This window comes from Ochotona curzoniae, unplaced genomic scaffold (assembly GCF_017591425.1).
Source record: "Ochotona curzoniae isolate NIBS_2020 unplaced genomic scaffold, NIBS_Ocur_1.0 contig_883, whole genome shotgun sequence".
NCBI lineage: Eukaryota > Metazoa > Chordata > Mammalia > Lagomorpha > Ochotonidae > Ochotona > Ochotona curzoniae.
The window spans coordinates 42,209,193-42,237,029 of record NW_024466599.1 but is presented as its reverse complement, the minus strand read 5'-3'; the positions used below and the strand labels follow the sequence as shown (position 1 = coordinate 42,237,029).

Here is a 27,837-nt window from a genome sequence, read left to right as displayed (position 1 = left end):
CAGAGGGCATCCCTCCCGAACTGGATCTACTACGCAGGATGAAAAAAGCCCGAAATCTTGCTCGGGGGATCCAAGGAGGTCGGAACAACAGCCAGGAACCCAGAGTGGTCCTCAGAATCAAAAGAACGGTAAACTCCCTTCAGGACTAAGGAAAGAAACTTTCTCTTGTCCTTACTTAGTTCCAACGTTGGGTCTCCACACTCTTTGCAATGACTGTCACAGGGTTGCTCCAGAGCCCCCCTCCAAACACACACACACACACACACACACACACACTTGAATAGACAGAGAACAACAAGGAAAGTTTGGTCAGTATAGACTCAAACATACTTTGCTAGATAGGACACAGAACAAGAACACCTCACCAAGATGCTGAAGATTTCTCTGCTCACCCCTCCTATAACGGTTATGTACCTTATATGGGGAAATGTCAATGTTGGGGCTTTTGATTGATTGGGTTTACTCTGTTGGCTCTACCTTCAGACCAGAGAGGGTCTCACTAAAAAGCCGTTGAACATATCTGGGCAATAATATGAGGATCACAATGCTGGGTACATGCTAGCAATGAAGGAATCTCAATTGAACTTGAACTGAGTCACGCAACATGGTAGAGGAATCTACCATGGGGGGAGGATTTTGGGAGGGGTGGTGGGAATCCCAGTACATATAAAACTGTGTCATATAATAAAAAAAATAATAGAGAAAAAAAAGAAAAAAATTAAAAAAAACATAAATTAATGCAGGAAATATTTTTGAAACTTAAAAGTGTTATGAACATCTCAGTGACTTAGAAGTGCTCCAGACACTCTGATTTCTGAATATCAAGGCAACCATCTAGTGAATTCAGAAAGGTACTAGATCATGTAGGAAAAAGGAAGAAAAAAAAGAAATTAATCACTCTACACACATACAATCAACTCTCCCCAGTAGTATAAATTATTTAGCTACAGTAAGATGATTTACCGAACAGTAAATCAATCTCCCATTTTATTATAAATAGAACTTTAAATCAAAATGTCCACTGAGTGAATGGTTTGGTTTCCTTTAATTCTAAGCAAACAGAAAAAGATTCCCAGAAGCGAAAGAATGGCTTAAATTAAGGTCTATGGGATTGACATATATGAGAGCTGAATAGGATGTGGGACAGACTGAACCAGTATGTAGTATATACTGTCAAGCACGGGAACCAGGGCAGGAGGTGGGCCTGGTGAGGGTTACAGGGAGTTGTCCCGACTAGGCTGCAGCTCCCACGGGTTTACATGCCCAAGTGTGTGGTGGGCAGGATTGGGATGGGCTCCAACACCCATTGGTTTGTGTAGAATATGAGGCTGGAGGTGAATTTACCCAGCAATTTTAAGCACAGGCATATGCATAGGCTGATTGGGGTGACAGTCTGTGCCGGACCCTGTACTAGCAAGCACACAAGAGTCTAGTCTGGGATCACTTCAAAGTTTCTTTGGTGATCCCCCCCAATCAAACTGCCAGACACAGAACCCCAACCATGAAGATAATTGCATGTTCCATGGTCTGACCATGGAGTGCATGTGTCTAAGCTGAGCCTCCTCAGTGGCTCAGAATAAGCAGTGGACAGCATATCCAAGTGAACATGGAGGATAAGGAAGTACATTGGTGTCTGCATTGGACACCTGGTACTACAACAGAGAACAAAACAAATCGATCAACTACCCCAGCCAATTGTTGGCACTGAAAATCTTGGCAAGTGGAGATGCTAAGGTGGACTATGTCAGCCAGTGGCTTCTGAGGAAATTTCATCATGCTTGGAATGGCGAGACTGGCAGCAATTCAGAACAGTTAAACTATCGAAACCACTTGAGCAGGACCCTCGGAGCATGCCCCTGCGATGATTGGGAGGGTGGGTGTGTTTTCTCCCTTTGTCTCTTCCCTTCCCTCAGATACAGGAAGGAAAAAGAACGTGGAAACAATGGTCTTACCCACTCTCCTGTAGCCCTGGACCCTTTGAGCCCTAATCCACTATGTAAAGATCATCAAAAAAATTTGAGGTCTAGGGGAAAAATACTCAGTTACACATAAATAATGTAAACTTAATAGTCAAGGTGTTACAGAGATTGTACTTTCCTGCACTGTGCTATGGAATGGTGTTAACGCCTCCTTTTCACACTTTAGTATAAAATGGTAAACAGAAAACCTTCCTTGCTATCTTCTTAATGCCAAACACTTTTAACACCCCAACTGTAACAGATCAATAATAAGCAGCAAGTTAGATAGGAAAGAGCTGATGATGTGAAATAAAAAGAATAGCAAAGTGATTATAATTATTTGGGTATGATTTTTAAAATTCTGCCTTTACCACTCTGAGTCTATATTCTCATTTAAAAATGCAAAATCTTTTTTTTTTTTTTTAAAGATTTATTTTTATTATTTTTTCATTGGAAAGGCGGATATACAGAGAGGAGAGACAGAGAGGAAGATCTTCCGTCCGATGATTCACTCCCCAAGTGAGCGCAACGGCCGATGCTGTGCCGATCCGAAGCCAGGAGCCTCTTCCGGGTCTCCCACGCGGGTGCAGGGTCCCAAAGCTTTGGGCTGTCCTCGACTGCTTTCCCAGGCCACAGGCAGGGAGCTGGAAGGGAAGCAGGGCTGCCGGGATTAGAACCGGCGCCCATATGGGATCCCGGGCGTGCAAGGCGAGGACCTTTAACCACTTGCGCCACCGCGCCGGGCCCCTAAAAATGCAAAATCTTACATGTAACTCTATGGTAGTTTTGAATATGAAAAATGATTACCACAGAGCTTGGCACTCTGCCTAGAAAATAACATGTACTCACAAAGTTATTTTTCATGAAGATGGATTCCTTTATTCCCTTACTGTGATAACATTCCATTTTTAGATAGGAAGATGTTTATTATGAAAAAACTACACATAGATTGAAACTTTTTTTTTTTGCATTAAACTTATCAGGGTCAGAACTGTTGTGCAGTAGGTTAAGTTGTTACTCGCTATGCCCAAATCTCAGAGTAGAGTGTGAGGTCAAGTCCCTGCTGCTGTGCTTCTAATCAAGCTCCCTGCTAATGTGTTTTGGAAAGCTAGCGGATGATGGATGGCCCAGCCATCCGGACCCCTGCACCCAAGTAGGAGACTACGGAGCTGGCATTCTGGGCTCATGGCTTCAGCCAGTTCCAGTTCTGGCTATGACAGCCATTTGAGGAGTGAACCAGCAGATAGAAGATCTCTTTTCTTCTTCTCCATCTGTCATTCTGCTTTTCAAATAAAAAATATTTATATCTTCTAATTACTTAATTAATATCTTAATTAATATCTTCTAATTACTTAAATTTTCTTTATGCTTAATTAAAAAGAATCTGTGCAACACACTTTATTTAAAATATATACATATATGTATATATATATAAAATATATATATATATGAAAGGCAAGGGAGGTGTGTGGAAGAAGGAAGAGAAAGAGATGGAGAGGCAGAGATTTTCCATCTGCTGATTCATTCCTCAGATGCCCATATCAGAAAGGCAGGGCCAGGCAGAAGCCAAGACCAGAAATCCAGTTTGATTCCTCCACATGAGTGGCAAGGAACCAAATATTTGACCATCATTTTTTGCTTTGACTAGGGTATGCATTAACAGGAAGCATGAATCAGAAGCGCAGCTAGGACTTGAACCCAGGCACTCCAATATAGGATATGGGCATCCCAACAGACATGGGGTAACCACTGAGACAAATGCGCACTCCTTGGGCACATCATGCATTGTAAACTACATTAAGTTGAGAGCGTTAACATAATGAGCTAAAATGATAAAAATACTCTCCAACAGACAGTAAGCACTTGATACACGGTGACTGAAATCACAAGCCTGGACACTAGTTCTAATATTTGCACTAAGCATGCTATTATTTTTTTTTAAGATTTATTTTTATTATTGTTTTATTGGAAAGACGGATATACAGAGAGGAGAGACAGAGAGGAAGATCTTCCATCCGATGACTCACTCCCCAAGTGAGCGCAACAGCTGGTGCTATGCCGGTCCGAAGCCAGGAGACTCGTCCGGGTCTCCCACGCGGGTGCAGGTTCCCAAAGCTTTGGGCCATCCTCAACTGCTTTCCCCGGGCCACAGGCAGGGAGCTGGAAGGGAAGTGGGGCTGCCGGGATTAGAACCTGCACCCATATGGGATCCCGGGCGTGCAAGGTGAGGACCTTAACCACTGCACCACCGCACTGGGCCCAGCATGCTATTAATTTTGATTAAGTCACCCAGCCATTGTGAATTTCATTAGAAAAATGATTAACTCTGGGCCCAGCATGGTAGCCTAGTGACTAAAATCCTCTCCTTGATCTAGTGCATGTTAGTCTCCCAGCTGCCCCACTTCCCATCCAGCTTCCTGCCTGGGGCCTGGGAAAGCAGTTCAGGGCAGCCCAAAGCATTAGGACCCTGCATCCGTGTGGGAGACCTGAGAGGCTCCTGGCTCCTGGCTTCAGATTGGCTCAGCCCCAGCCATTGTGGCCATTTAGGGAGTTGGCCAGAGGATGGAAGATCTTTCTCTTTGTCTCTCCTTCTCTCTGTGAATCTGCCTTTCCAATAAAAATAAATAAATCCTTACAAAATGATTAACTGTACCTGTCTTTTGGTGCTGCTGAAACAGTGAAATGATAAGACAAATACTCTGAAAATTGTGGGAAAAAGTTGGAAAAACTGTGTGGTGTTGATTCTTATGGCAGTTTGGGGGTTACATATTATAAAAATGGCATTTACATGAAAACAGGAATCTGACTTTTGTGGCACAGCACAATGGAGAACATTACAGTAGCAATGCTTTTTTCTCTGTTGAAAAATCAAAAATGATATCTTAATAGTTTGCCACTCAGGATAAGATACTAACATTTGAATTTATGTACATTACAACAAAATATATATCAGGTACATCTGAGGTTTTTATTAAGCAGGAAGGCCTTCTTTGGCCTTAGAATAGTTGATAAGAATGACATACTATCTTAACAGATTAACAAATATTTGTAAAGTCTTATAAAGGTAACAGTCTGTAAATGTTCTGCATTTATTCCTACTTATGCCTAACATGTTCAAAATTTAGCTACTGTCTGATGAATTCACTCTTTGATAACAAGGCATGCCAACATGGTAACTACCGTACTACCTTACGAACCATTTTGTGATTATAACAATAATTAGTATTCCTTTCACTAAATCATGACTAATCATGCTTCATTTTCCAAAAGTTATTTATTTTCTCAGAATATTGAGGCACTAAAGGGTAAAGAAATAATTTGATGCCACTTTTCAAATTGGTACAGAATAAGCTCCCAGCTTCTGTGATTCCTGAATTAAGGGTGCTACAGAGCTGCACCAACATGGCGGCCATTATCAACTACTGGCACCGAATCTTAAAAATAGCTAATGTGACTGTTGAATTATGTACTTAATTTTGATTAAATTTTAAAATCTCATGTTTTCAGGCTTCAAAATTAGGTATTTACTGATAAAATGGCCTCACTTGAAAAGAATCTAGAGAAAAATCTATGCTCATGATGATTATGAATTGGTATAAGTTAATGTCACATTCTGTGACTGACCACAGAAACAAAAGGGGCTGATACAGTGGCTCAAATGGCTCATCCACGTGCAAGCGCTGGCATCTTACATGGGCACCTGTTCATATCCTGGCTGCTCTATTTCTGTTCCAGCTCCCTGCCTGTGGCCTGGGAAAGCAGTGGAAGATGGCCCAAAGCCTTGGGACCCTGAACCCACGTGGGAGACCCGAAGACGCTCCTGGCTTCAGTTCTTCTCAACTCCAGCTGTCTTTTGGGGAGTGAACCAGCAGATGGAAGATTTTTCTGACTCTCCTCTCTATAACTCCGCCTTTCCAATAAGTATGAATAAATCTTTTAAATAAAAAGAATGAATTTCTTGATAATCTTGATCTTTTACGGTAATTATTTTTATTTTTATGATTTTCACATAGTTGATTAGGGTGATAGGTGTCAAAGGCTACAGGAAGGTGGGTGAGACCATTATGTCCACATTCTCTCTTTTTCCTTCCTGTACCTGGGGGAAGTGGGGAGATACGGGGAGAAGTCACACCCAGCCTTCCAAACGCCTCTGCACCCTGGGATGGAGGACAGCCACCTGACACCACCCCAGGGTCTCCAATGTGGGGTAATGTTCTTGTAATTATGAACGGCGTGGATTATTTAATTAGGCACAGGTAAGGAAGTACAGATCAAAATTGAGATCATGACATAATAAAGGGAGATGGGTGGGCAAAGAGTAGCCGAGAATAGGTTGGCCTAAATGCACCTCCTAAGATAAACAAGTAACACAAACTGTCAGACACAGTATAGGAAGTTAAACAGTTAACCACATTTTCCATTCGTTGTAGAATTAAGATGTCTTTTGAAGGTTAATTTTAGAAGGATATTATACAAGTATTTATAATAAGATATTTTAAGATAAGAGTAAATCTTTTACTCATATATCATCTATTGGATATAAATTTTATATACTTGTACAACTGCACCTTAACTTCATAGTGAAACTAGAAGTTATTTTAGGGAGAAGATAACTTATTAAAAATTCAAGCTTTTGAATAATTTTGTAATGACACAGGAACACGTCAATAACATAACACTGAGTAGCACAGAGGAATACACTGATTTTATCAGTCATCTCTGGATGCCGATATAAGGAATGACCTTTGTACTATTCTCGTACTGTACAGTTCTTTGTACTGTCATTCTCTTAAGTTTTTCATTAAGGATAAATAAGCTTTTTGTATTAGTATTTCAAAATATATTTTAAGGGCTTAGCAATTTCAAAGCTACAGTTTTTTATAGAATATATTTGAAAGATCATATATCTGATAGTGTATGTGCGAATATACTGCATTTGGAAGAATTTCATAATATGCAAATTTGTAGACAGCCACATTAAGTCTACAAATAGCGAAGACTTTGAATAGGATTTTTGAAATTTCTTTGTATATGAAGATTGTATGAAAGAAGTTGTTTCTCCATTTTTCTTTTCTTTTTTTTTTTACATTTTTCTTTCCTAACATTCCTCCAATCTCATTTTAACAGATGAACTGCTGGCAGTCCCCCCAGATGGCTTTTGCTTTTATAATAACAGGTGTTTCACAGGGTGATTACCTCACTGAAGAAGGTATTTATAAGATTTTCTTTGTGCAGTATTATGAATAGGTTCTGTCCAACAGAATGTGAGCAGATGAAATATGTAACAATTCCTAGGTTTTGTCCTGAAAGTAAAGAAAAATATGTCCTTCCTGCAGGCTGGAATGCAGACCTTCAATGGTGTAGATGAAGGAGGTAAAACCCAGGACAGAGCAGAGCAACATGATAGAAGGAGCGTGGTCATGTGAGATTATGCCCACGCTTAGCAGTCCTAGAACACACCCAGGATTGTTAAGAAAGTAAATTCTTTCTTTGTCAAGTTACCACGCACACAAGCTCTTGTTTTACAGCAGCCTAGACAACTCCATACCTGACACATTGTTGGCATCATACCACCATTTAGCCTTAAAAATAGAGATTCAAAAGCTCAGATTTTCCTTTATACCTTAGTGGTAATACAGATAGAGGCTTACACTGGAAGTCAGATAAATAAAAACACACTCTCCTATTAAGAAAACTCTTATTAGATGCCTATTCCTCTATTTTCTTGACACAAGTGGCTTACAGAGGCCATATTTATAAAAAATGCTAAAACAGGTAGGAATTAAGACAGAACCAATGAGAATCAACAAATCCCTTATTTCATACCTTTTACATCTTAGCACCCAAGAATCTCTCTATAAAGCATGTTTTGATTTTAAATACACTTTAATAGCTAGCATCATTGTGCTTTGATTTTTGCCAGATATTCAAAACAAGAATGAATTTAATCATAATTATCCACGACATCAGTAATAATATCTTTTAACAAAAAGGAAACTAACACACAATTGGCCCAAAGCCTCACCATCAGTATTAATAAAGATGATGTTCCATTGCAATATGCAACTCTACCTCCAAACCAAAGATGGACTCTCAATGAAACTGTTGAATCTGCCCGAACAATGGGATGCTGGACTCTGCCATTGTCCACAGCTATGATGTCAGGATGCACTTAAAGGACAGACTGATGGAGTTATTACTATTCATGAAGGACTATGCATTGCAATCTCTGGGAATCCCAGAGCCTATGGAACTGTATTATAAGATAATAATAAAAAAGATAGTATTCAAACCCAAGCAGCCTAGTGCTACAACTGAGTCAGAATCTGAGTATTATATAACATTTTGTGACTTCCAAAGACCCATTATTATAAATTTTGTTTATAAGTTTATTTCTAACATTTAGTAGTGTATAATATTGAAAAAAAATTTAAATTGGATTATAGAAAAGGAATACCTGAAAAAAAAAGTTAAAAAATTGTTGGGGTAAGTGTCTCAGCACAGCACACTAATTGTTAGTCTGTGGCATTGGCATCCCATGTGGGCACCAGTTCCGAGTCCTAGTTACTTCATTTTTGATCCAGCTTCCTGCCAATGGCCTGGGAAGACAGTGGAGGATAGCCCAAGTCCTGAGGCTCCTGCACCCACGTGGGAGAACTGGACAGAGATCATCGTTCCTGGCTTCAGACTGGCTCGGCTTTGCACTACCAAGAATTTGGTGAGTGAACCAGTAGATGGAGGACCTGTCTTTCTCTAACTCTCTCCTCTCTGTGTAACTCTACCTTAAAAATGAAAAAATAAAAACTTTAAAAAAAGGTCAAATTTGTCATAATGTGCTTCATGCAGGCATCTCTCATGAACACTGGTTCCAGTACCGGCTGCTCCATTTCCAGTCTAGCTCTCTACTATCACACCTGAGAAAGTAGTGGAAGAAGGCCCAGGCACCTGGGCCCATGCAAACCCACAAATGACACCTGGAATGGTGTTCCGCGCTCCTGACTTTGGTCGGACCCAGTCCAAGCCACTGTGCCATTTGAGGAGTGAACCAGCAGATGGATGAGCCATCTGTCTCTCTGAAATTCTGCCTTTCAAATAAATAAATCTTAAAAATGAGTCTTGCATAGCTGACTTTGTTTCATGTGGGTAAATTCCCAAGAATGCGGTTCTAGATCATATGGTAGATGCATTTTCATACTTCTAAGGAATCACCATATTGTCTTCTATAATGATTGTCCTAGTTTACCCCTAATAGATTATGGTACTTCCCCCAACATCCTCATCTGCATTTATTATTATTTTTTATTTTTGATTGATAACCATCCTATCTGGGGTGTGGTGAAACCTCACTGTGGTTTTATTTGCATTTCCTTGTTGGCTTGGTGACCCAGATTTGTTCATGTATCTGTTGGTCATTTGAATATATCGTAATAGGCTGACCTGTGGCACTGGCATCCCATATGGGCATGGGTTTGTTTCCCAGTTGCTCCACTTCCAATCCAGCTTCCTATTTGTGGCCTAGGAAAGCAGTGGAGGATGGCTCAAGTACTGGGCCCATGCACCTACTGGGAGACCTGAAGAAGCTCCTGACTGTGGACTGAATCAGCTCTGGCCCTTGTGGACATCTGGGAGTGAACCTGAACATGGAAGATCTCCCTGTCTCCTCTCCATAAATCTGCCTTTTAAATAAAAAATATATAAATCTCATAAAATATTCTCAGAAACAAATGAATATGACAGCACAACATATAAAACTTTAAGGGACACAGCAAAAGTAGTGTTAAAAGGAAAGTCAAGCATTTAGTGCAGTCAAGGAACTGGAAAGATTAAATGATCTAACAATCTATGTCAAAGACTTAGGGAAACGAGAGCAAATCACATCTAAAATTGGTATGAACAAAGAAATAAATGAAGGAACAAATAAAAATATATGATATAAAAAAAGTGAAATGAAGAGCTGTATTTTAAAAGATTTAACTATTTAGTAAATAAGAGAGAGCAAGAAAAAGAGAGAAAGGTCTTCCATCTCTTGTTCATTTCCCAAGTGGTTACAACAGCTGGGGGCTGGTCTCGTCTGAAACCCAGAACTTCTTCCAATCTCCTATAAAGGTGCAGGGGCCCAGCACTTGGGCCATCTTCCACTGCTTTCCCAGGCACATAAATGGGAGCTGGATGGGAAGTGGAACACTTGGGAGATGAACTCGTGCCCATATGGGATGCCAGCACCACAGGAGACCCAGCACTGGCCCTAGCAGCCAGTTTTTAAAAAGAAAACTAAGCAAAATCGATATAGCATTTCCCTGACTAACCAAGGAGAAAAAGGAGAAGACTCAAATTAATGAAATCAGAAATGAATGAGATGTTACAGTGGATATCACAAGAATAAAAAGAATCACCAGGATTTACTATGAACAGTGATACGCCATAAATTAAAGATGGATAGGTTTCTGGACAAATACAATCTAACAAGTTGTCATGAAAACTTACAAAACCTAAACAGACCAATAACCAAAAAAAATTTTAAATTAGTGATAAAGATATCCCAACAATGAAAAACCCAGGACTGGATGGCATTACTGCTAAATTCTACTAAACTTCTAAGAATGAACCTGGGGCCCACACATGGCACATCAAATAAAGCCACTGCCTGTGACACAGGCATCCAGTGTGGACATCCATTCAAGTCCTGGTTGCTCCACTATTGGATCCAGAGCCCTGAGTAAAGCACCCATGTTGAAGATTAGGAAGAAACTCTAGTCTCCTGGGTTCAGAACAGCACAGCTCTACCCGTTATGGTCATTTGCAGAATGAACCAGCAGATAGATCAACCTCTAATTTTTTCATAAATAAGTATGTTTTAAAAATTTTAAAGAATTGAATCCAATTCTTCTCAAACTATTCAAAACAACTGAAAGGAAGGGAATCCTCTCTACGCCTTTATGAGGCCAGCATCACCTCAATTCTGAAACAAGAAAAAGATGCAAAGAACTACAGACCAATATTTCTGATGAACATAGCTGCAGAAATCCGCAATGGTACATTAGTTAAACAAATACACCAACATGTCAGAATGATCATTCACCCTGAGCAAGTGGGATTTATCCCTGGTATACAGATGTATTTCAACATATTTTAATCAATAAATGTGACACTTCACATTAACAAACTAAATAATGAGAATTAAATGATGATCTCAATAAATAATACTCCTTCATAATAAGAACCTTTCGCAAATTGGGTATAAAAAGAACATTCCTCAACACAATCAAGGCAAGATAATCACAACCTCATAGCAAGTGTCATACTGAACGGGGGGAAATCTGAAGCATTTCCTCTAAGATCTGGAACCAGACAGGCATACCTACTTTCATCACTGCTATCCAATATAGTGCCAGAAGTTTTACAAGGAGCCACTAGGCATGAAAAATAAATCAAGAAATGAAATGGGAAAGGAGATTGTTGCAGATGACAGAATCCTATAAATAGACAGAAGACTTCACTAAAAGACTATTAGAACTTGTCAGAGTTTGATGCAGTTGCCAACTCTAAAATCAACATGAACAACTCAATGAACTTCTCCAGACACAAATAATGCCAAGCCTGAGAGAGAATCTGTAAGTTCAGCACTACTTATAAGATCTATAAGTAATTTAATAACTAGGAATAAAATTAAAGACGTAAAGGATCTCTACAATGAAAATAATAAAAGTTAAAAAAACTAAATAGAAGACACAAGGGAAGTGAAAAAAATTTCCATGTTTGTGTTAGAAGAATCAGTATCATCACAATGTTCTTATTGTCCCAAAGCAATTTCAGATTCAGGGTGATCCCAATGAAAACACCAAAGATAACCTTCTTTGTTCTAGAAAAATTAATGCTGGTATTCATATGAAAATACCAGAGAATTTAAACAGTTAAAGTACACTTACACAAGAAAACACAGTAGTAGGCACCCCTTTAGTGACCAGGCTATTGCGCTGGGTCCATTCTCTCTCTCTCTTTTTTGTGGGGGGTGAGAGGGAGCAGTATTCACATCTTTAATTTTTGTTTAAATAATCTTACATAGATGATTAGGGTACAAAGTCAAGGGTTTTAGGAAAGTGGGTAAGACCATTGTTTCCACACTAATATCATTTTTTTTCCCTGTATCTGGGGTCAGGGGAGAAACAAAGAGATACTTAGGGTCCGGCACGGTAGGCTAGTGGCTTATGTCCTTGCCTTACACGTGCCAGGGTCATATATGGGTGCCAGTTCGTATCCTGGTAGCTCCACTTCCCTTCCAGCTCCCTGCTTGTAACCTGGGAAAGCATGAGGATGGTCCAAAGCGTTGGGAACCTGCACTCATGTGAGAGACCTGGAGGAAGCTCCTGGCTTTGGACTGGCTCCGTTCTGCCCGTTGCTGTCACTTAGGGAGTGAACCAGCAGACAGATATCATTCTCTCTGTCTCTCCTCTTCTCTGTAACATCTGACTTTCCAAGGCAAAATAAATTTTTTTTTAACAAAAGTAATACTTAAATGCTGTATATTATTTGTTTTCTGAAAATTTTAAACTTGCATATTACAAATAAAAGAGCAGTATTTGCTCACATTTCTCTGCTTTAAAAACTATATTTTGATTCCCAAATGGCAAGAAATATAATACTAAAAAGTCAAGTAACAACTGAAGTGAAAAGTAGCATTTGATTTGAAGATGCTCAATATTAATCATTAGGGAAATCACACTTGAATGTCTAGAAGTCAGCCGATGACAAGTATTAGCAAAGATGAAAAAAACTGGGACCCTCATTCATTGCTTGCAGGAATGTGAAACGGTGCAACAACTTGGGGAAACAGCTTTACAGTTCCCCATGGAGCATAGTAACTCCTCTCCTATATATATAACCAAGAGAACTGAAAATACGTAACACTAAAATTTATGTACTCATTTTTAAAAATGAATGAATTTTATTAATTTTATGACACATTTTCATAGTTTCTGGGATTTTTCCCTCAGCCTTCCCCAAGTCCCTCTCAACTCGGGATTTCTCCTTTGTTAGTATAATCCTTCATAAACAGTCCTAAGTTGATCATTGTCCTGTTTAAGTGTATCCTGACATTGTAGGTATGGACAATGGCAGCGTCCAGCATCCTACTGTCAAGGTATATTGAACAGTTTCATTGGTAGTCCATCTAGGGGGCAGGAGCTTCTTCCGGGTCTCCCACACGGGTGCAGGGTCCCAAGATTTTGGGCCATCCTCGACTGCTTTCCCAGACCAGAAGCAGCGAGCTGGAAAGGAAGAAGGGCTGCTGGGATTAGAACCAGTGCCCATATGGGATCCTGGCACATGCAAGGAGAGGACTTTAGCTGCTAGGCTACTGTGCCAGGACCAATATGACAGTCTCTACTGCAGTTACTATACTTCTCCCCAAATGAAAAACTATAAACCAAAATCAGGGCCCGACGCGGTGGCGCAGTGGTTAAGGTCCTCGCCTTGCACGCCCGGGATCCCATATGGGCACCGGTTCTAATCCCGGCAGCCCCGCTTCCCTTCCAGCTCCCTGCCTGTGGCCCGGGAAAGCAGTTGAGGACGGCCCAAAGCTTTGGGACCCTGCACCCGCGTGGGAGACCCCGAAGAGGCTCCTGGCTTCGGACCGGCATAGCATCGGCCATTGCGATCACTTGGGGAGTGAATCATTGGACGGAAGATCTTCCTCTCTGTCTCTCCTCTCTGTATATCTGCCTTTCCAATAAAAATAAAATAAAATAAAATAAAAAGATAAACCAAAATCAACAGGAAAAGAAAAACAAAAACATTTATGACATGAAGTTAAATAACATGCTACTAAATGACCAATGTGTCTCTGAAAAAATGAAAAAGGAAATCAAAAACCTTACTGAAGAAAATGATCCTATGGTGTGACTTATATGTTACAGAAGAAGTTAATAATTTAAAAAAATGAAAATAAAAACAAAAGTATCAAAACACATGAAATGCAGCAAAAAAACAGTATTCAAAGTGACAATTTCTAACATTAGGCGCTTGAAAAAAACATCCAATACTCAAATAAATGACCTAAATAATGCATCTCAAGAACTTGTTTAAAATCAAGAGTCAAAGATCCTCTGTCTGTTGGTTCACTCCCCAGTCGGCTGCAAGGCCCGAGCTCATCCACGCAGCAGCCTGGAGCTTTTCTGGTCCCCTTGAGCTGGCAGTGAGTCCTCCCGCGGCTCAGCCCATTTGCAGCTTGCTGGTGTTCCTTCAGCCCCAAGCCTTTTTCCTCAGTACACAAAATGACACACAATGTGACACTGCTAGAGTTCTGGGCCTGCTACTCATCAGGTCTGGAGGCCACCTAGACCTACTTTGAGCGAAGCTTGTAGAATATCAAGTTGACACTAATTTCTGGCCAGTGTAATGCACTGAGCCAGATGCTGGTTTTCTCTAGCTTAGTGCACATGGAGCTCACTGCTGTTCCTTCAGCCCAACAGCTCTTCTTCCCCAGTATATAAAATAGTGCCCAACGTGGTACTCGTATGGTTTAGAGCTGTGAAATCCACCCTGTTTCTTCCGCTTGGGCTCTGCCATTCTGCTACTGTTGATGTTCAAATCAAGATAATTAGCAGGATCGACAGTTGTATGATGCCTGTGTTTACTTCCTGAGCTTCCAGTGAACTCCCCTCCCCACCCGGCCCCTGGCAGAGCTGCGACCACTGATCACCGACCACTGACGGGGTATCCGGTCATTGCAACACTGCCCAGCTCTCTCTGTCGGTTCCCCCCATCCACGGGTCTCCAGGTGTCCCTCTGCAATCAGCTTTTCCATTTCCTTGTGAATCTTAATGATTCTCCATCTGTTTAAACTTGTCCTTACTACTATTCTACCACTTTTGCTTTTTGCTTGGGGAAAAATAAAAAATCTAATAAAAACCTTAAGCTAAATGATAAATTATTAGGTCCTGGTGCGATGGCGTAGTGGTTAAAATCCTCGCCTTGAACATGCCAGGATCCCATATGGGCGCTGGTTCTAATCCCAGCGGCCCCTCTTCTCATTTAGCTCCCTGTTTGTGGCCTGGGAAAGCAGTTGAGAATGGCCCAAAGCCTTAGGATCCTGCACCCGTGTGGGCGATCTGAAAGAGCTCCTTGCTCTTGGCTTTGGATTGGCTCAGCTGCGGCCATTGCGGCCACTTGGGGAGTGAATCACCGGACGGAAGATGTTCCTCTCTGTCTCTTCTCCTCTCTGTATATCCGCCTTTCCAATAAAAATAAATCTTAAAAAAAAACCCCAAATGATAAATTATTAGAAATTTTAACTAGTACTTAGGATGTACAAGATGAAGTCTGATGTAACATCTATTTAATATTATACTGAAGTGTCTAGACAATTCAGTAAATAAAGAAATAAACCTGGTGGGTCTCAGGACGGGGCGTCTCATGCCTAGATCCCAGATGACAGCCACCATGTGCACGTGGTGAGCTGTCTCTGGTTGGCCAGTGCGCCATTTGGTGCCAGGCTCCGCCTGCTGGCCGCCCGGCCGGGCAGCTCTGGGGTTTTGGTTCTTTGAGTCGCTGCTTAGTTAGCTCCAGGTTGAACCCATTGTGCTTCTAGGACCTGAAACATTTGTAAAGATTCCCATTGGCAGTAACTCTTCAGTGATTACAAGTTTTACAAAGGAACAATGCTAACCACCAAATACCAGTCTATGCAGAAGCTATGGCTTGTGGCTTGTTCTGCAGAATTATATCATGTTATCTGACATGATGATGGATCACGAGAAGGGTCACATTAAGCAAGACATTACATTAACTAGCACTCAAAAACCATAACCGGGGGTAAATTCTGTGAGGGATGTGTGGGCCACATCCCGTGAAAATTCTAGCCTCACTGGTTATCTCAAGAGTTGGGGTGGTGATGGACTAAGCTAGGTGTGACCTAGGAGCCTGCCATCAATCACAGGTAAAGGAACCCTCAATAGTCTGGACTAGTTAGGGCAGCAGCACCCGATTGTGCATCCTGATTAGGGTCTGGGGTGGGCCGGGATGCAACGTTCACCAGCTCATACAAGGCCAAATGGAAGGCCAGACTGTGTTGGGGACTGGCCTAAACCCAATGGCATGTATGAGAACTGGGTCTGGGAGTGGATTAAGTAGAAGAACTTGGGAAACTCCCTTGGCAAGTCATAGCTCCCGCTGATGGACATGTGGTCCAGACCTGGGGGTCGGACAAGCTGGTCCAAATAGCTCCAACAGCTGGCTAATGTTTCAACTGGTAATGGAACAGAGAAGATCAGGCAGGACTGAGCAAACCTTAGCCCACAAGCAAAACTAGAAACCAGGAGGGAGCACAGGTCCTGCCGAGCTAGGCTCTTGTACCTACTGGTCCATATGAGCCAGGAACGCTAAGCCACAGTGTCTAAGGCAGAGGTCGGGACAGGGGAGGGGCTGAGCCAAGCTGAGTCAGAGCAACCACTGACAGGCAAGTGATCTATGGCTGGGAACAGACCCAGTTGGGGAGCTAAGGGGACAACCCTAGCTGGGTTGAGGATCCTGCCAAGGGGCGTGTGGCCTGGAAGCAGGGCTGCGTTCTGATCTGGAAAAGGTTGTAGTCACCCTTGGCACAAGTGTGGACTGGGATTGAATGCACTAAACCGGGCCAGACCCCAACACCATGGTGTCCTGGAGGACCAGGGCAGATGTGCGATGAACTAGCCAAGGTCTCAAACCCCTACTGAGCCATGTGTGAGCCATACGTTGGTATGGACAAACCATGGCTGGGCTGCAACATCCAACAGCAAGAACCAGATTGGATTGAAGGCCAGTCAGGAAAAGCCACAGTTCCTGTTATGACAGGAGGTGGACTGAGTAGGGTTGGCTCATGGACCCACTGGTAAGCATGAAACCTGGCATTGGGAGAGGTTCTGATGGAGGAGCCTGGGCAACTCCTCTGGCAGGACATAGATCCGGCAGGTAAGCGCAAGAAACATGATAGGAAACAGCCAAGAACAGGCCATGATAAGTTACCCACTGGCATACAATTGGCAGACGTGGGGGCAAGACCAGGCTGAATCTGTCCACGTCATACACTGGCAAATCCAAGCACCAGTGTGGGTCAAGCCAGGTTCGGTTGCAACAAAGACTAGTGCACAATACGGAATGCCAAGGTGAGGTTGCCTGTACCGGAAGTGACCGCAGCGCCCAAGTAGCGTGAGAACAAGGAAGGGAGGGGGCAGAGCCGGCAGGGGAATAAGGGAGGGTTCCTTTACTGGACAGCTACTTCCGCTGGAGAGCATGGGCTGGGATGGGGCAGTCCAGACTAGGCAGAGCTACCACACCTGTGCACCTCATGTGGACTAGATCAGGGAAAAGCCAGGCTGGACTCATTATTCCTACTGGTGCAAACAAAATTAGAGTGGGTGAGGGTTGTTTGGGCTTAGCCACAGCATCAGCTGGCAGAAGCTGGCACTGGGGGCTAGTTCTGTCAAGTCAAACCACAGAACTATCTGCAGAGTGCATAACCTGGGAGTGAGAGAGGCCTGGGAGGGAAATAGTGAGCTCCTCCGTCTTGGGTTACCACTTCCATGGGAGGGCATAAAACTAGGACAGCAGCTGGAGTGGATGGCGTGTGGCACAGACTGGACTACTGCTATACATACTGGAAAACCAGGGTAGGGGGCGGGCCTGTTGGGGGTTATTGCGGGTCGCTCCAACTAGGCTGCAGCTCTCACTGGTTTATGCGAGGGCCAAGTATATGCTGGGCAGAACCAGGCTGGACTGCAACACCCATTGGTTCCAGTGCAAGTCGGGAGTGAAAACAGAACCAACCCAGCAATTGCAACCACCAGCTGCTCGGGGCAATGGACTGTGCTGGGCCCTGTACTTGCTAGCATATACAAGAATCTGGTTTGAGAACACCTCAGACAAGGTTTCTTTGGAGATCTCCCCAATCAAAATGCTGGACTCAGTACCCTAACCAAGAAAAGAGAGAAGACAGAACAGGTCAACCAACCATCTCAGCTATATCTTGACAGCGAAATATGGGGCAAATGGAGACTCTATGATGGATTATGTCAATCAGTGGATTCTTCAAAGACCTCATAGTGCTTGGAATGGCAAGACTGGCAGCGATTCATAACTGTTGAAATATCAAAACCACATGAGCAAGATCCTCAGAGCATGCCCTACATTCGGGACCTGGGGAGGGTGGGAAATTGGGTGGGCCTTCTCCCCTAATACCCTCCTTTAAACAATGAAGGAAACAATATGGAAAAAATACTAGTTTTATCCACTTTCCTGTAGCCCTTGAACCTTTTTACCCTAATTACCTATGTAAAGATTGTCAAAATAATAAAAAGAAAAAGAAATAAACCTAAGCTCTTAGCTTTGGTACCGATCAGTGCTGACTTGGAGGCATTGTGATATAAACCAGCAGATAAAGGATCTCTCTCTCAATCTCTCTTTCTCCCTTCCTCCTTCCCTCTCTCCCTCCCTTCCTCCTTCTCCCTCCTTCTCTCCCATTCAAACTAAATGAAAATAAAAATTTAAAGGGACAAGACTGGGGCTGGCTTGTGCCATAGCAGATATCAACACTGCAGCACTGGCCTTACATATGTGCGCCAGTTCAAGTCCTAGCTTTTCTACTTCCATCCCAGCTTAGTGTTGGTGTGCCTGGGGAAGCAGTGGGAGCTGGCCCAAGTGCTTGGGTCCTGTTCTACCGATGTGGGAGACCCAGATGACGGTCCTGGCTCTAGCGTGGGTCAGCCCCAGCCATTGCAACTATTTGGGGAGTGAACCACCAGATGCAAGCTCTGTGTGTTCTCTTTAAATTAACAAACAAATAAGCACAGGACTTGGAAAGAAAGACCTGAAACATTTGTAAAGATTCCCATTGGCAGTAACTCTTCAGTGATTACAAGTTTTACAAAGGAACAATGCTAACCACCAAATACCAGTCTATGCAGAAGCTATGGCTTGTGGCTTGTTCTGCAGAATTATATCATGTTATCTGACATGATGATGGATCACGAGAAGGGTCACATTAAGCAAGACATTACATTAACTAGCACTCAAAAACCATAACCGGGGGTAAATTCTGTGAGGGATGTGTGGGCCACATCCCGTGAAAATTCTAGCCTCACTGGTTATCTCAAGAGTTGGGGTGGTGATGGACTAAGCTAGGTGTGACCTAGGAGCCTGCCATCAATCACAGGTAAAGGAACCCTCAATAGTCTGGACTAGTTAGGGCAGCAGCACCCGATTGTGCATCCTGATTAGGGTCTGGGGTGGGCCGGGATGCAACGTTCACCAGCTCATACAAGGCCAAATGGAAGGCCAGACTGTGTTGGGGACTGGCCTAAACCCAATGGCATGTATGAGAACTGGGTCTGGGAGTGGATTAAGTAGAAGAACTTGGGAAACTCCCTTGGCAAGTCATAGCTCCCGCTGATGGACATGTGGTCCAGACCTGGGGGTCGGACAAGCTGGTCCAAATAGCTCCAACAGCTGGCTAATGTTTCAACTGGTAATGGAACAGAGAAGATCAGGCAGGACTGAGCAAACCTTAGCCCACAAGCAAAACTAGAAACCAGGAGGGAGCACAGGTCCTGCCGAGCTAGGCTCTTGTACCTACTGGTCCATATGAGCCAGGAACGCTAAGCCACAGTGTCTAAGGCAGAGGTCGGGACAGGGGAGGGGCTGAGCCAAGCTGAGTCAGAGCAACCACTGACAGGCAAGTGATCTATGGCTGGGAACAGACCCAGTTGGGGAGCTAAGGGGACAACCCTAGCTGGGTTGAGGATCCTGCCAAGGGGCGTGTGGCCTGGAAGCAGGGCTGCGTTCTGATCTGGAAAAGGTTGTAGTCACCCTTGGCACAAGTGTGGACTGGGATTGAATGCACTAAACCGGGCCAGACCCCAACACCATGGTGTCCTGGAGGACCAGGGCAGATGTGCGATGAACTAGCCAAGGTCTCAAACCCCTACTGAGCCATGTGTGAGCCATACGTTGGTATGGACAAACCATGGCTGGGCTGCAACATCCAACAGCAAGAACCAGATTGGATTGAAGGCCAGTCAGGAAAAGCCACAGTTCCTGTTATGACAGGAGGTGGACTGAGTAGGGTTGGCTCATGGACCCACTGGTAAGCATGAAACCTGGCATTGGGAGAGGTTCTGATGGAGGAGCCTGGGCAACTCCTCTGGCAGGACATAGATCCGGCAGGTAAGCGCAAGAAACATGATAGGAAACAGCCAAGAACAGGCCATGATAAGTTACCCACTGGCATACAATTGGCAGACGTGGGGGCAAGACCAGGCTGAATCTGTCCACGTCATACACTGGCAAATCCAAGCACCAGTGTGGGTCAAGCCAGGTTCGGTTGCAACAAAGACTAGTGCACAATACGGAATGCCAAGGTGAGGTTGCCTGTACCGGAAGTGACCGCAGCGCCCAAGTAGCGTGAGAACAAGGAAGGGAGGGGGCAGAGCCGGCAGGGGAATAAGGGAGGGTTCCTTTACTGGACAGCTACTTCCGCTGGAGAGCATGGGCTGGGATGGGGCAGTCCAGACTAGGCAGAGCTACCACACCTGTGCACCTCATGTGGACTAGATCAGGGAAAAGCCAGGCTGGACTCATTATTCCTACTGGTGCAAACAAAATTAGAGTGGGTGAGGGTTGTTTGGGCTTAGCCACAGCATCAGCTGGCAGAAGCTGGCACTGGGGGCTAGTTCTGTCAAGTCAAACCACAGAACTATCTGCAGAGTGCATAACCTGGGAGTGAGAGAGGCCTGGGAGGGAAATAGTGAGCTCCTCCGTCTTGGGTTACCACTTCCATGGGAGGGCATAAAACTAGGACAGCAGCTGGAGTGGATGGCGTGTGGCACAGACTGGACTACTGCTATACATACTGGAAAACCAGGGTAGGGGGCGGGCCTGTTGGGGGTTATTGCGGGTCGCTCCAACTAGGCTGCAGCTCTCACTGGTTTATGCGAGGGCCAAGTATATGCTGGGCAGAACCAGGCTGGACTGCAACACCCATTGGTTCCAGTGCAAGTCGGGAGTGAAAACAGAACCAACCCAGCAATTGCAACCACCAGCTGCTCGGGGCAATGGACTGTGCTGGGCCCTGTACTTGCTAGCATATACAAGAATCTGGTTTGAGAACACCTCAGACAAGGTTTCTTTGGAGATCTCCCCAATCAAAATGCTGGACTCAGTACCCTAACCAAGAAAAGAGAGAAGACAGAACAGGTCAACCAACCATCTCAGCTATATCTTGACAGCGAAATATGGGGCAAATGGAGACTCTATGATGGATTATGTCAATCAGTGGATTCTTCAAAGACCTCATAGTGCTTGGAATGGCAAGACTGGCAGCGATTCATAACTGTTGAAATATCAAAACCACATGAGCAAGATCCTCAGAGCATGCCCTACATTCGGGACCTGGGGAGGGTGGGAAATTGGGTGGGCCTTCTCCCCTAATACCCTCCTTTAAACAATGAAGGAAACAATATGGAAAAAATACTAGTTTTATCCACTTTCCTGTAGCCCTTGAACCTTTTTACCCTAATTACCTATGTAAAGATTGTCAAAATAATAAAAAGAAAAAGAAATAAACCTAAGCTCTTAGCTTTGGTACCGATCAGTGCTGACTTGGAGGCATTGTGATATAAACCAGCAGATAAAGGATCTCTCTCTCAATCTCTCTTTCTCCCTTCCTCCTTCCCTCTCTCCCTCCCTTCCTCCTTCTCCCTCCTTCTCTCCCATTCAAACTAAATGAAAATAAAAATTTAAAGGGACAAGACTGGGGCTGGCTTGTGCCATAGCAGATATCAACACTGCAGCACTGGCCTTACATATGTGCGCCAGTTCAAGTCCTAGCTTTTCTACTTCCATCCCAGCTTAGTGTTGGTGTGCCTGGGGAAGCAGTGGGAGCTGGCCCAAGTGCTTGGGTCCTGTTCTACCGATGTGGGAGACCCAGATGACGGTCCTGGCTCTAGCGTGGGTCAGCCCCAGCCATTGCAACTATTTGGGGAGTGAACCACCAGATGCAAGCTCTGTGTGTTCTCTTTAAATTAACAAACAAATAAGCACAGGACTTGGAAAGAAAGAAAGGAAATAAACTGTTCATATTTGTAGACAACTTGATAAAAAGAACCTGCAAACTATCAGCACTACTAGCAAACTTAACACTGTAGTTAGATACAAGGTCAGGGCACAACAACCAGTTGTGAATGTGTCAGAGATAAATATAAAGTCAAATTTAAAAATAGTTATCCTGTACAAAGTTAAAAAAAAGGAAATACGATACATTCAAAAAAAGATGCATAAGATGATTAAGGTGACTACAATTAAAAATATTAAAGAAAAAACAAACAAACTAGGAGACCGAAATAAATGGAGGACATATCATAGATTGGAAGTCAATATTACAAAGCAATCAATTCAGTCCAATTTTGTCTATGTATTAGATAGATTTCCATGCAGAACCTCAACCCCTCTCGTTCATTTTTTCCCCTCAGGCAGAGAGCAGACTGATTTTGAAATTTATAAGAAACCGTAAAGCACCAAAAATACACAAAGCTAGTTTATAGAATAACAAATCTGGACAAAGTGATTAACAGATAACAAGATTTAAAGCTAGGGATGCTTAAAGCCATGAGCTATTTGTGTAAATACAGGTAGAGTAATGGAATAAAATGGAGTCCAGAAAAAAGTCAAAATTTACACTGTCCTCTATACAAAAGTATGGCTTTACTAAAATGGTTCAATTAAAGGACAGACAATACCAAGCATCAATGTTGGTAGACTGAACTAAAATTATTATGCACTGCTGATGATAAACTAAATAAACTGGACATAGCTACTGCTGCTGAGCACATGCATATCCTTGTTATAGGAATGCCACTCCTAAGCACAAACCCAATAGATCTATGTAGCTATGTCTATAAGACACATAGAGGAGTACTGTTCACAGCAGTCCAAAGTTGAAACAGCTCAGTAATTTTACACAAATAAAATGAATAGCATATTCAAACATTAAAATATTGATAGATAGCAGTATCTGCAACTATATGTAAGACTACGAAAGATCCTCATACCCCAAAATGAGCCAATTACAGAAGAATATATATGTATTATTTTATTTACTTAAGGTTCAAAAACAAGCCAAAATAATCTGTAGTGGTTTAAATCTGGAAATTTGGGCTGGGAATATAGGACTACGAGGAGCACACAGTATCTGAGGGAGGACATTTGGGGTTCTGGTAATATATACTATTGGTCCTTCATACATGTAAACTAAGTTTCAGTAGACAATTTATAAATAAAACTATAAATAAAACTTACTCAACTGTTCCAGAAATCATCACTCAACTTTTATTTTGGAAACTCTTCTTTTTACCTTTTTATAGCAACTATGTAATTCTTTCATAAGAATTATCTTACATAGACTGAATTACTAGTGAAGTACTCTCTTGTTTGCTTCCGTGTTTATTTCAGAAATGAGTTATTACATAACCCTCCTCACCACCATCACTGAGTTTCCCACATTTGGGGAAATCACAGGGGTCAGCACATCTGGAGTGCAATAGATAGATATCATCCTGGGAAAATCAACCTTGTGCTCATGGCACCTCCCCTGTTAGTGAGTGCTGAAGTATTCTATCGAAGTCTGAAATAATTTAACCTCTTGCTTACGTCAAAGAATTTCTTTGAAAGCCAGAAATTTTATCACCCTTCACTTTGAGAAAAATTTGAGAAAACACTTGAATTGAGGCAGTATGAGAGAGGCTACCTTTCCTCAGCACGATGTGGACTACAACACCATCATGGTAAGACAGTAAGACATGAACCATGATGCGGAAAGCACACATTGCTCTCCCGATTCTATCTGGAATTGTAAGAGTCATCCAGTTTTCCAGAACAAAAGTGGAGAAGAACATTAATCTAAGTAGCAATTGAACAGTGTCTCTGTGGAGGGGAAGAACTCCAGGACTAAGGCTCTGAAATGAAGCCAAGACAATCAGACACAAAGACCTTCAACAAAAAGCAGCTTTCTATAAATGAGGCAGGGCCCAAAGAAGGAACCTGCACCTTTCGGGCTAGGAATTATCAACTGGTCATAGTCCTCTGATAGAGAATACACGGGCACATAGTACATGTGACGAAGAGCACACTTTCTACATTTTACTGAAGTTTTAACATATCGCTTTATATTCCCTTTCGCCCTTACTAACATCAAATGCCTTTAAAATACAAAGATGGACTTCATTATTTCTCATAGCCTAAGAAAGCGGTGGAGAACATCCAAGCCATGAGCCATATAAGGCCTGCGAAATCATTTGGTCTGGCTCTGCAAGGCAATGCAGGTGGGACTAGAAACTCAATTCATCTGTAGCAACATAATAATAATAGTTAATAATTTTGTGTGGCTTTTAAATAATGTTATAAATATCCAAATGGTCCCCAGCAAAATAAAAGGCTCCCTATCCCTGCGTTAGTGGAAAACAACAAGTAAGGGAAATATACAGAAAATTAGTTATGAATTAGGCTTCTGTATCTTTCTAAATGAGTAAATGGAAATGGACATAAGATTTTTTCAGTCATAATTCCTATGAGCATGGTTATTGTTTCATCACTAGGTAAAAGTGACTTTTCACAACTGTACCTACTACACAGAGTTAAGGAGAGGTTTAGGTTAGCTAATATATGTACTTACAGTAGTGTAAGAGCGTTTATTACATATTTGTTAATAGGCACATTACCATCATTAGCAAAGAACAAGATATGGTGCTAGGGCAACTAAAATAACTTCTCTAACACTGTTTTAATACTGGGTAATTTTTTTTAAAAAAAAGATTTATATATTTGGTTGAAAGACAGAGATAGAGAGTAGCAGTCTCTCTTGCATCTATAATCTCCTGGTTCACTCTCCAAGTGGCCACAACATCCAGAGCTGGGGCAGTCCAAAGCCAGGATACCAGAAGTCCAGCAGGGTCTCCCACACGGGCGCAGGAGTCCAAGGATTTAAGCCATCCTCCACTGCCTTCACAGGTTCCACTGGCAGGGAGCAGATGAAAAGCGGAGCAGCCAGTTCTTAAACTGGTGTCAATCTGGATGCCAGCATTGCAAGAGGCAGCTTAACACACTGAGCTCCAACACTGGGCTTATAGTTTATCTATTAGGAATCAGAAATTGAAAGTGACCTATTACCTTTTGAGTTCAGCTTGGAACTCTTTCAGTTTAAGCGGGAGGAAAATGGAACTTTGTGGCAAATGTCAGTTCAGATATTTTGTTCAGATCTACCACTGTCGCAAGGTGTTGAGTTGTTCAGTATCGCTTTGAAGACTCTGCTGCAAACAGCATTACAAAAATAGAGTACAAGATGTTTTATCTCATGGAAAAGTTTTCTCTGATACTTTCAAAAAGTACAAGGCCAGTGTTCTGACATGGAACCACAACCTGCAATCCCAGCATCTCATATTAGTTATGGTTTGGGTCCTTATTGCTCAACTTCCAGTCCAGCTTCCTGTGGTGTCCCTCGGAAAGCAAAGATGGGCCAAGTGCTTGGGCCCTGTCACCTAGCTGAGAAGCCTGAAAGAAGTGTCAAGCTCCTGGCTTTGACCTGATCTAGCTCACAATGCTAAAACCATTTGGCAAGTGAACCAGCAGATGGATGATTCATTTTCTTTCTCTCTCTCTCTCTCTGCCATTAACACAAACAAATAAAAGAAGTAAAACTGAAAACCTTATTAGACTTCTTTGTTTCATTGGCGTTCCACAGAGAAATGAGTTACATTCAAATCCTGAGGATTCCTTGCCTAATCTAGAGCTAAAAATGCCAAGAACAGGAGTTGAGGTATTCAAGTGTCAATGCGGCCATAGTTAGTGACACTGTATAAAAAAAAAAAGCTGAGAAAATAGTTTATATTGATATTATAATGCTTTTTAAAAACTTTTAATTTTATTACCCAAGCTGAAACGTGGTTTTAGATTCAATATAGGCTCATAACCTGTTTTCTTTGCACCATCCCACTATAAAACTATTCTTAAGCATCCCAAATGAAAACGAAATATCCATCAAACCTGAATTCCCATGTGATACGCTAAGAGAAATCTTTTGAATATTTGACATACCCATGTATATTAATAAAGGATTATATAAGCTTCCATATTGTTTAATTTTAATAACAGCACTGATGATAATTAACTTTTTCCTAAAATCTAAGAACAATGTTCTTTTTATTAAATAGTGACTATGGTAAGCACTGATTATCAAGTCTAATCTGTATTTCAATATTATACTATTTGTCAAGGCTTAGTTTTTCTTTTCTTTAAAAAGGCACTGCCTATAACAAAGAAAGTAATTCAAATTAACAGACCATGTCCCACAAGTATAAACGGAAGCAACACTGAGTATTGATTCAAACAGGAAAAAAAAAATCACTTAAGAACAGCATTAATTCTTACCAACTCCAGAGGCTATTGATTCTGTGTCAATGTCACTAGCTCTTTTTCTTGCCACTTCAGCTAGTGCCAATTCGCCCTTATCTAGTGCAAGGTAATGGATATCCTTTGAAAATAAAGAAAAATAAAAGATTAATCCAAAATTATCAGTGGGAAAGTTACAAAGAAGATTCTGAAGAAAATGTTCAGATTACAAAATAGACATTGCAGGGGAATATTCTTTCTTCTATTCAAAATTTTGCACTTTTCTATTCTCATATGATTTTTTTTTTCTGAATTAGAGATTATAGCTTTAACTGAAAGCAGTGACTTAAATTTGCTTTATACCTTGGGAGAAAAATCAAATTTTTAGTAAAGTAATTAACATACTTGCTTTTGTCAGGGAATAAAAACCTTAGTTTCTAGTTTCTTTGGTCAGACTGAGATCTGAGGGAGCATCCTCAGGATTCTTACAGATTTGCATTTTAATATATAACACAACTTTTAAAATACGAATCCTAAAGTTATTTTTAACTCCATCAGCGCTTGATAAGTATCAGGTACTGTTGTGAAGTATATTATAGCATCATGTCTAAACAAGCTGTAAGTCCAGCAGGGAGTTAAACCACTGAAAACCAATTGTAAATAACTAAAAGACACCTTTTATGGCAGCTATTTGTACAGAGTGGACCCAATGGTTCTGGGTGTGAATCTTAATAGAAAAGCATTACTAGGAGGGAAAACGAAGAAAAAGTAATACAGAATTAATGACATCTGGTGCATATACACAAAGAAGCTTAGAGAGACAACTCTCAGGGAATGACAGGTCTTTCAATACGGAAGGAGTATAGAATATGAAGAAGGAAAAATGTGGAAAAGTAGGCAGAACCACTCATTTCTTTCAGTATGCGGAATGCACTAATACTTTATAACAATAAAAATGGAAAAAGAATCCTAACAGCTAGTCTACAATGAAGAAATAAGTATAAATGGCCTATAATCAAAGATAATTAGTATTCAAATGAATGCAAATAAAAACTGTAATTTTCAAATTGGGCATGCTTTTGAGAGTAATATTCATTGGTTGCAAAATAGAAAAATAGATATTTACTGGAAATGCCATTTTTAGCTAATGAGCTAAGATTTGGTACAGTAAGGGTCAGCAAAGTGGTCCATGGGGGCAAACCGAACCTGCATTTGTACAGTTCTGCAAATGATTTTAACATTTAGAAAAGGTTGGGGAAAATAAAATTCAATCACAGTTACTGAAATCTGAATGGCTTTGGCAATTAGCTTTCGCTGCAGACTAGAAAATATTTGAAGCTAAAATTACAAGGCTAAACAGTCCTTATACATGAAACTTACATGTGAAGCATACTGTGATAAAGTCATTTCAACCAGAACGCTCTTTGAATTCCAAGTAACGTTAGCCCTGCACTGTCAAAAGTTTCTTTCTTTT

At 41.9% G+C, this 27,837-nt stretch overlaps 1 protein-coding gene and 1 pseudogene across 2 annotated transcripts in view; both read right to left on the bottom strand.

Annotated features, from left to right (window-relative positions):
* Nucleotides 1–27,837, bottom strand: part of LOC121164934 (WD repeat containing planar cell polarity effector) — a 263,430-nt gene that overhangs the window by 50,436 nt on the left and 185,157 nt on the right. The window contains exon 14 of one of the 2 annotated variants that reach the window (XM_040993340.1): nucleotides 26,403–26,505. In XM_040993340.1, coding sequence (XP_040849274.1) covers nucleotides 26,403–26,505 — 103 coding nt within the window. The remainder of the gene's footprint in view (nucleotides 1–26,402; nucleotides 26,506–27,837) is intronic. The other variant, XM_040993341.1, reaches the window with a different exon arrangement.
* On the bottom strand, nucleotides 23,470–23,571 carry LOC121165498 (annotated as a pseudogene).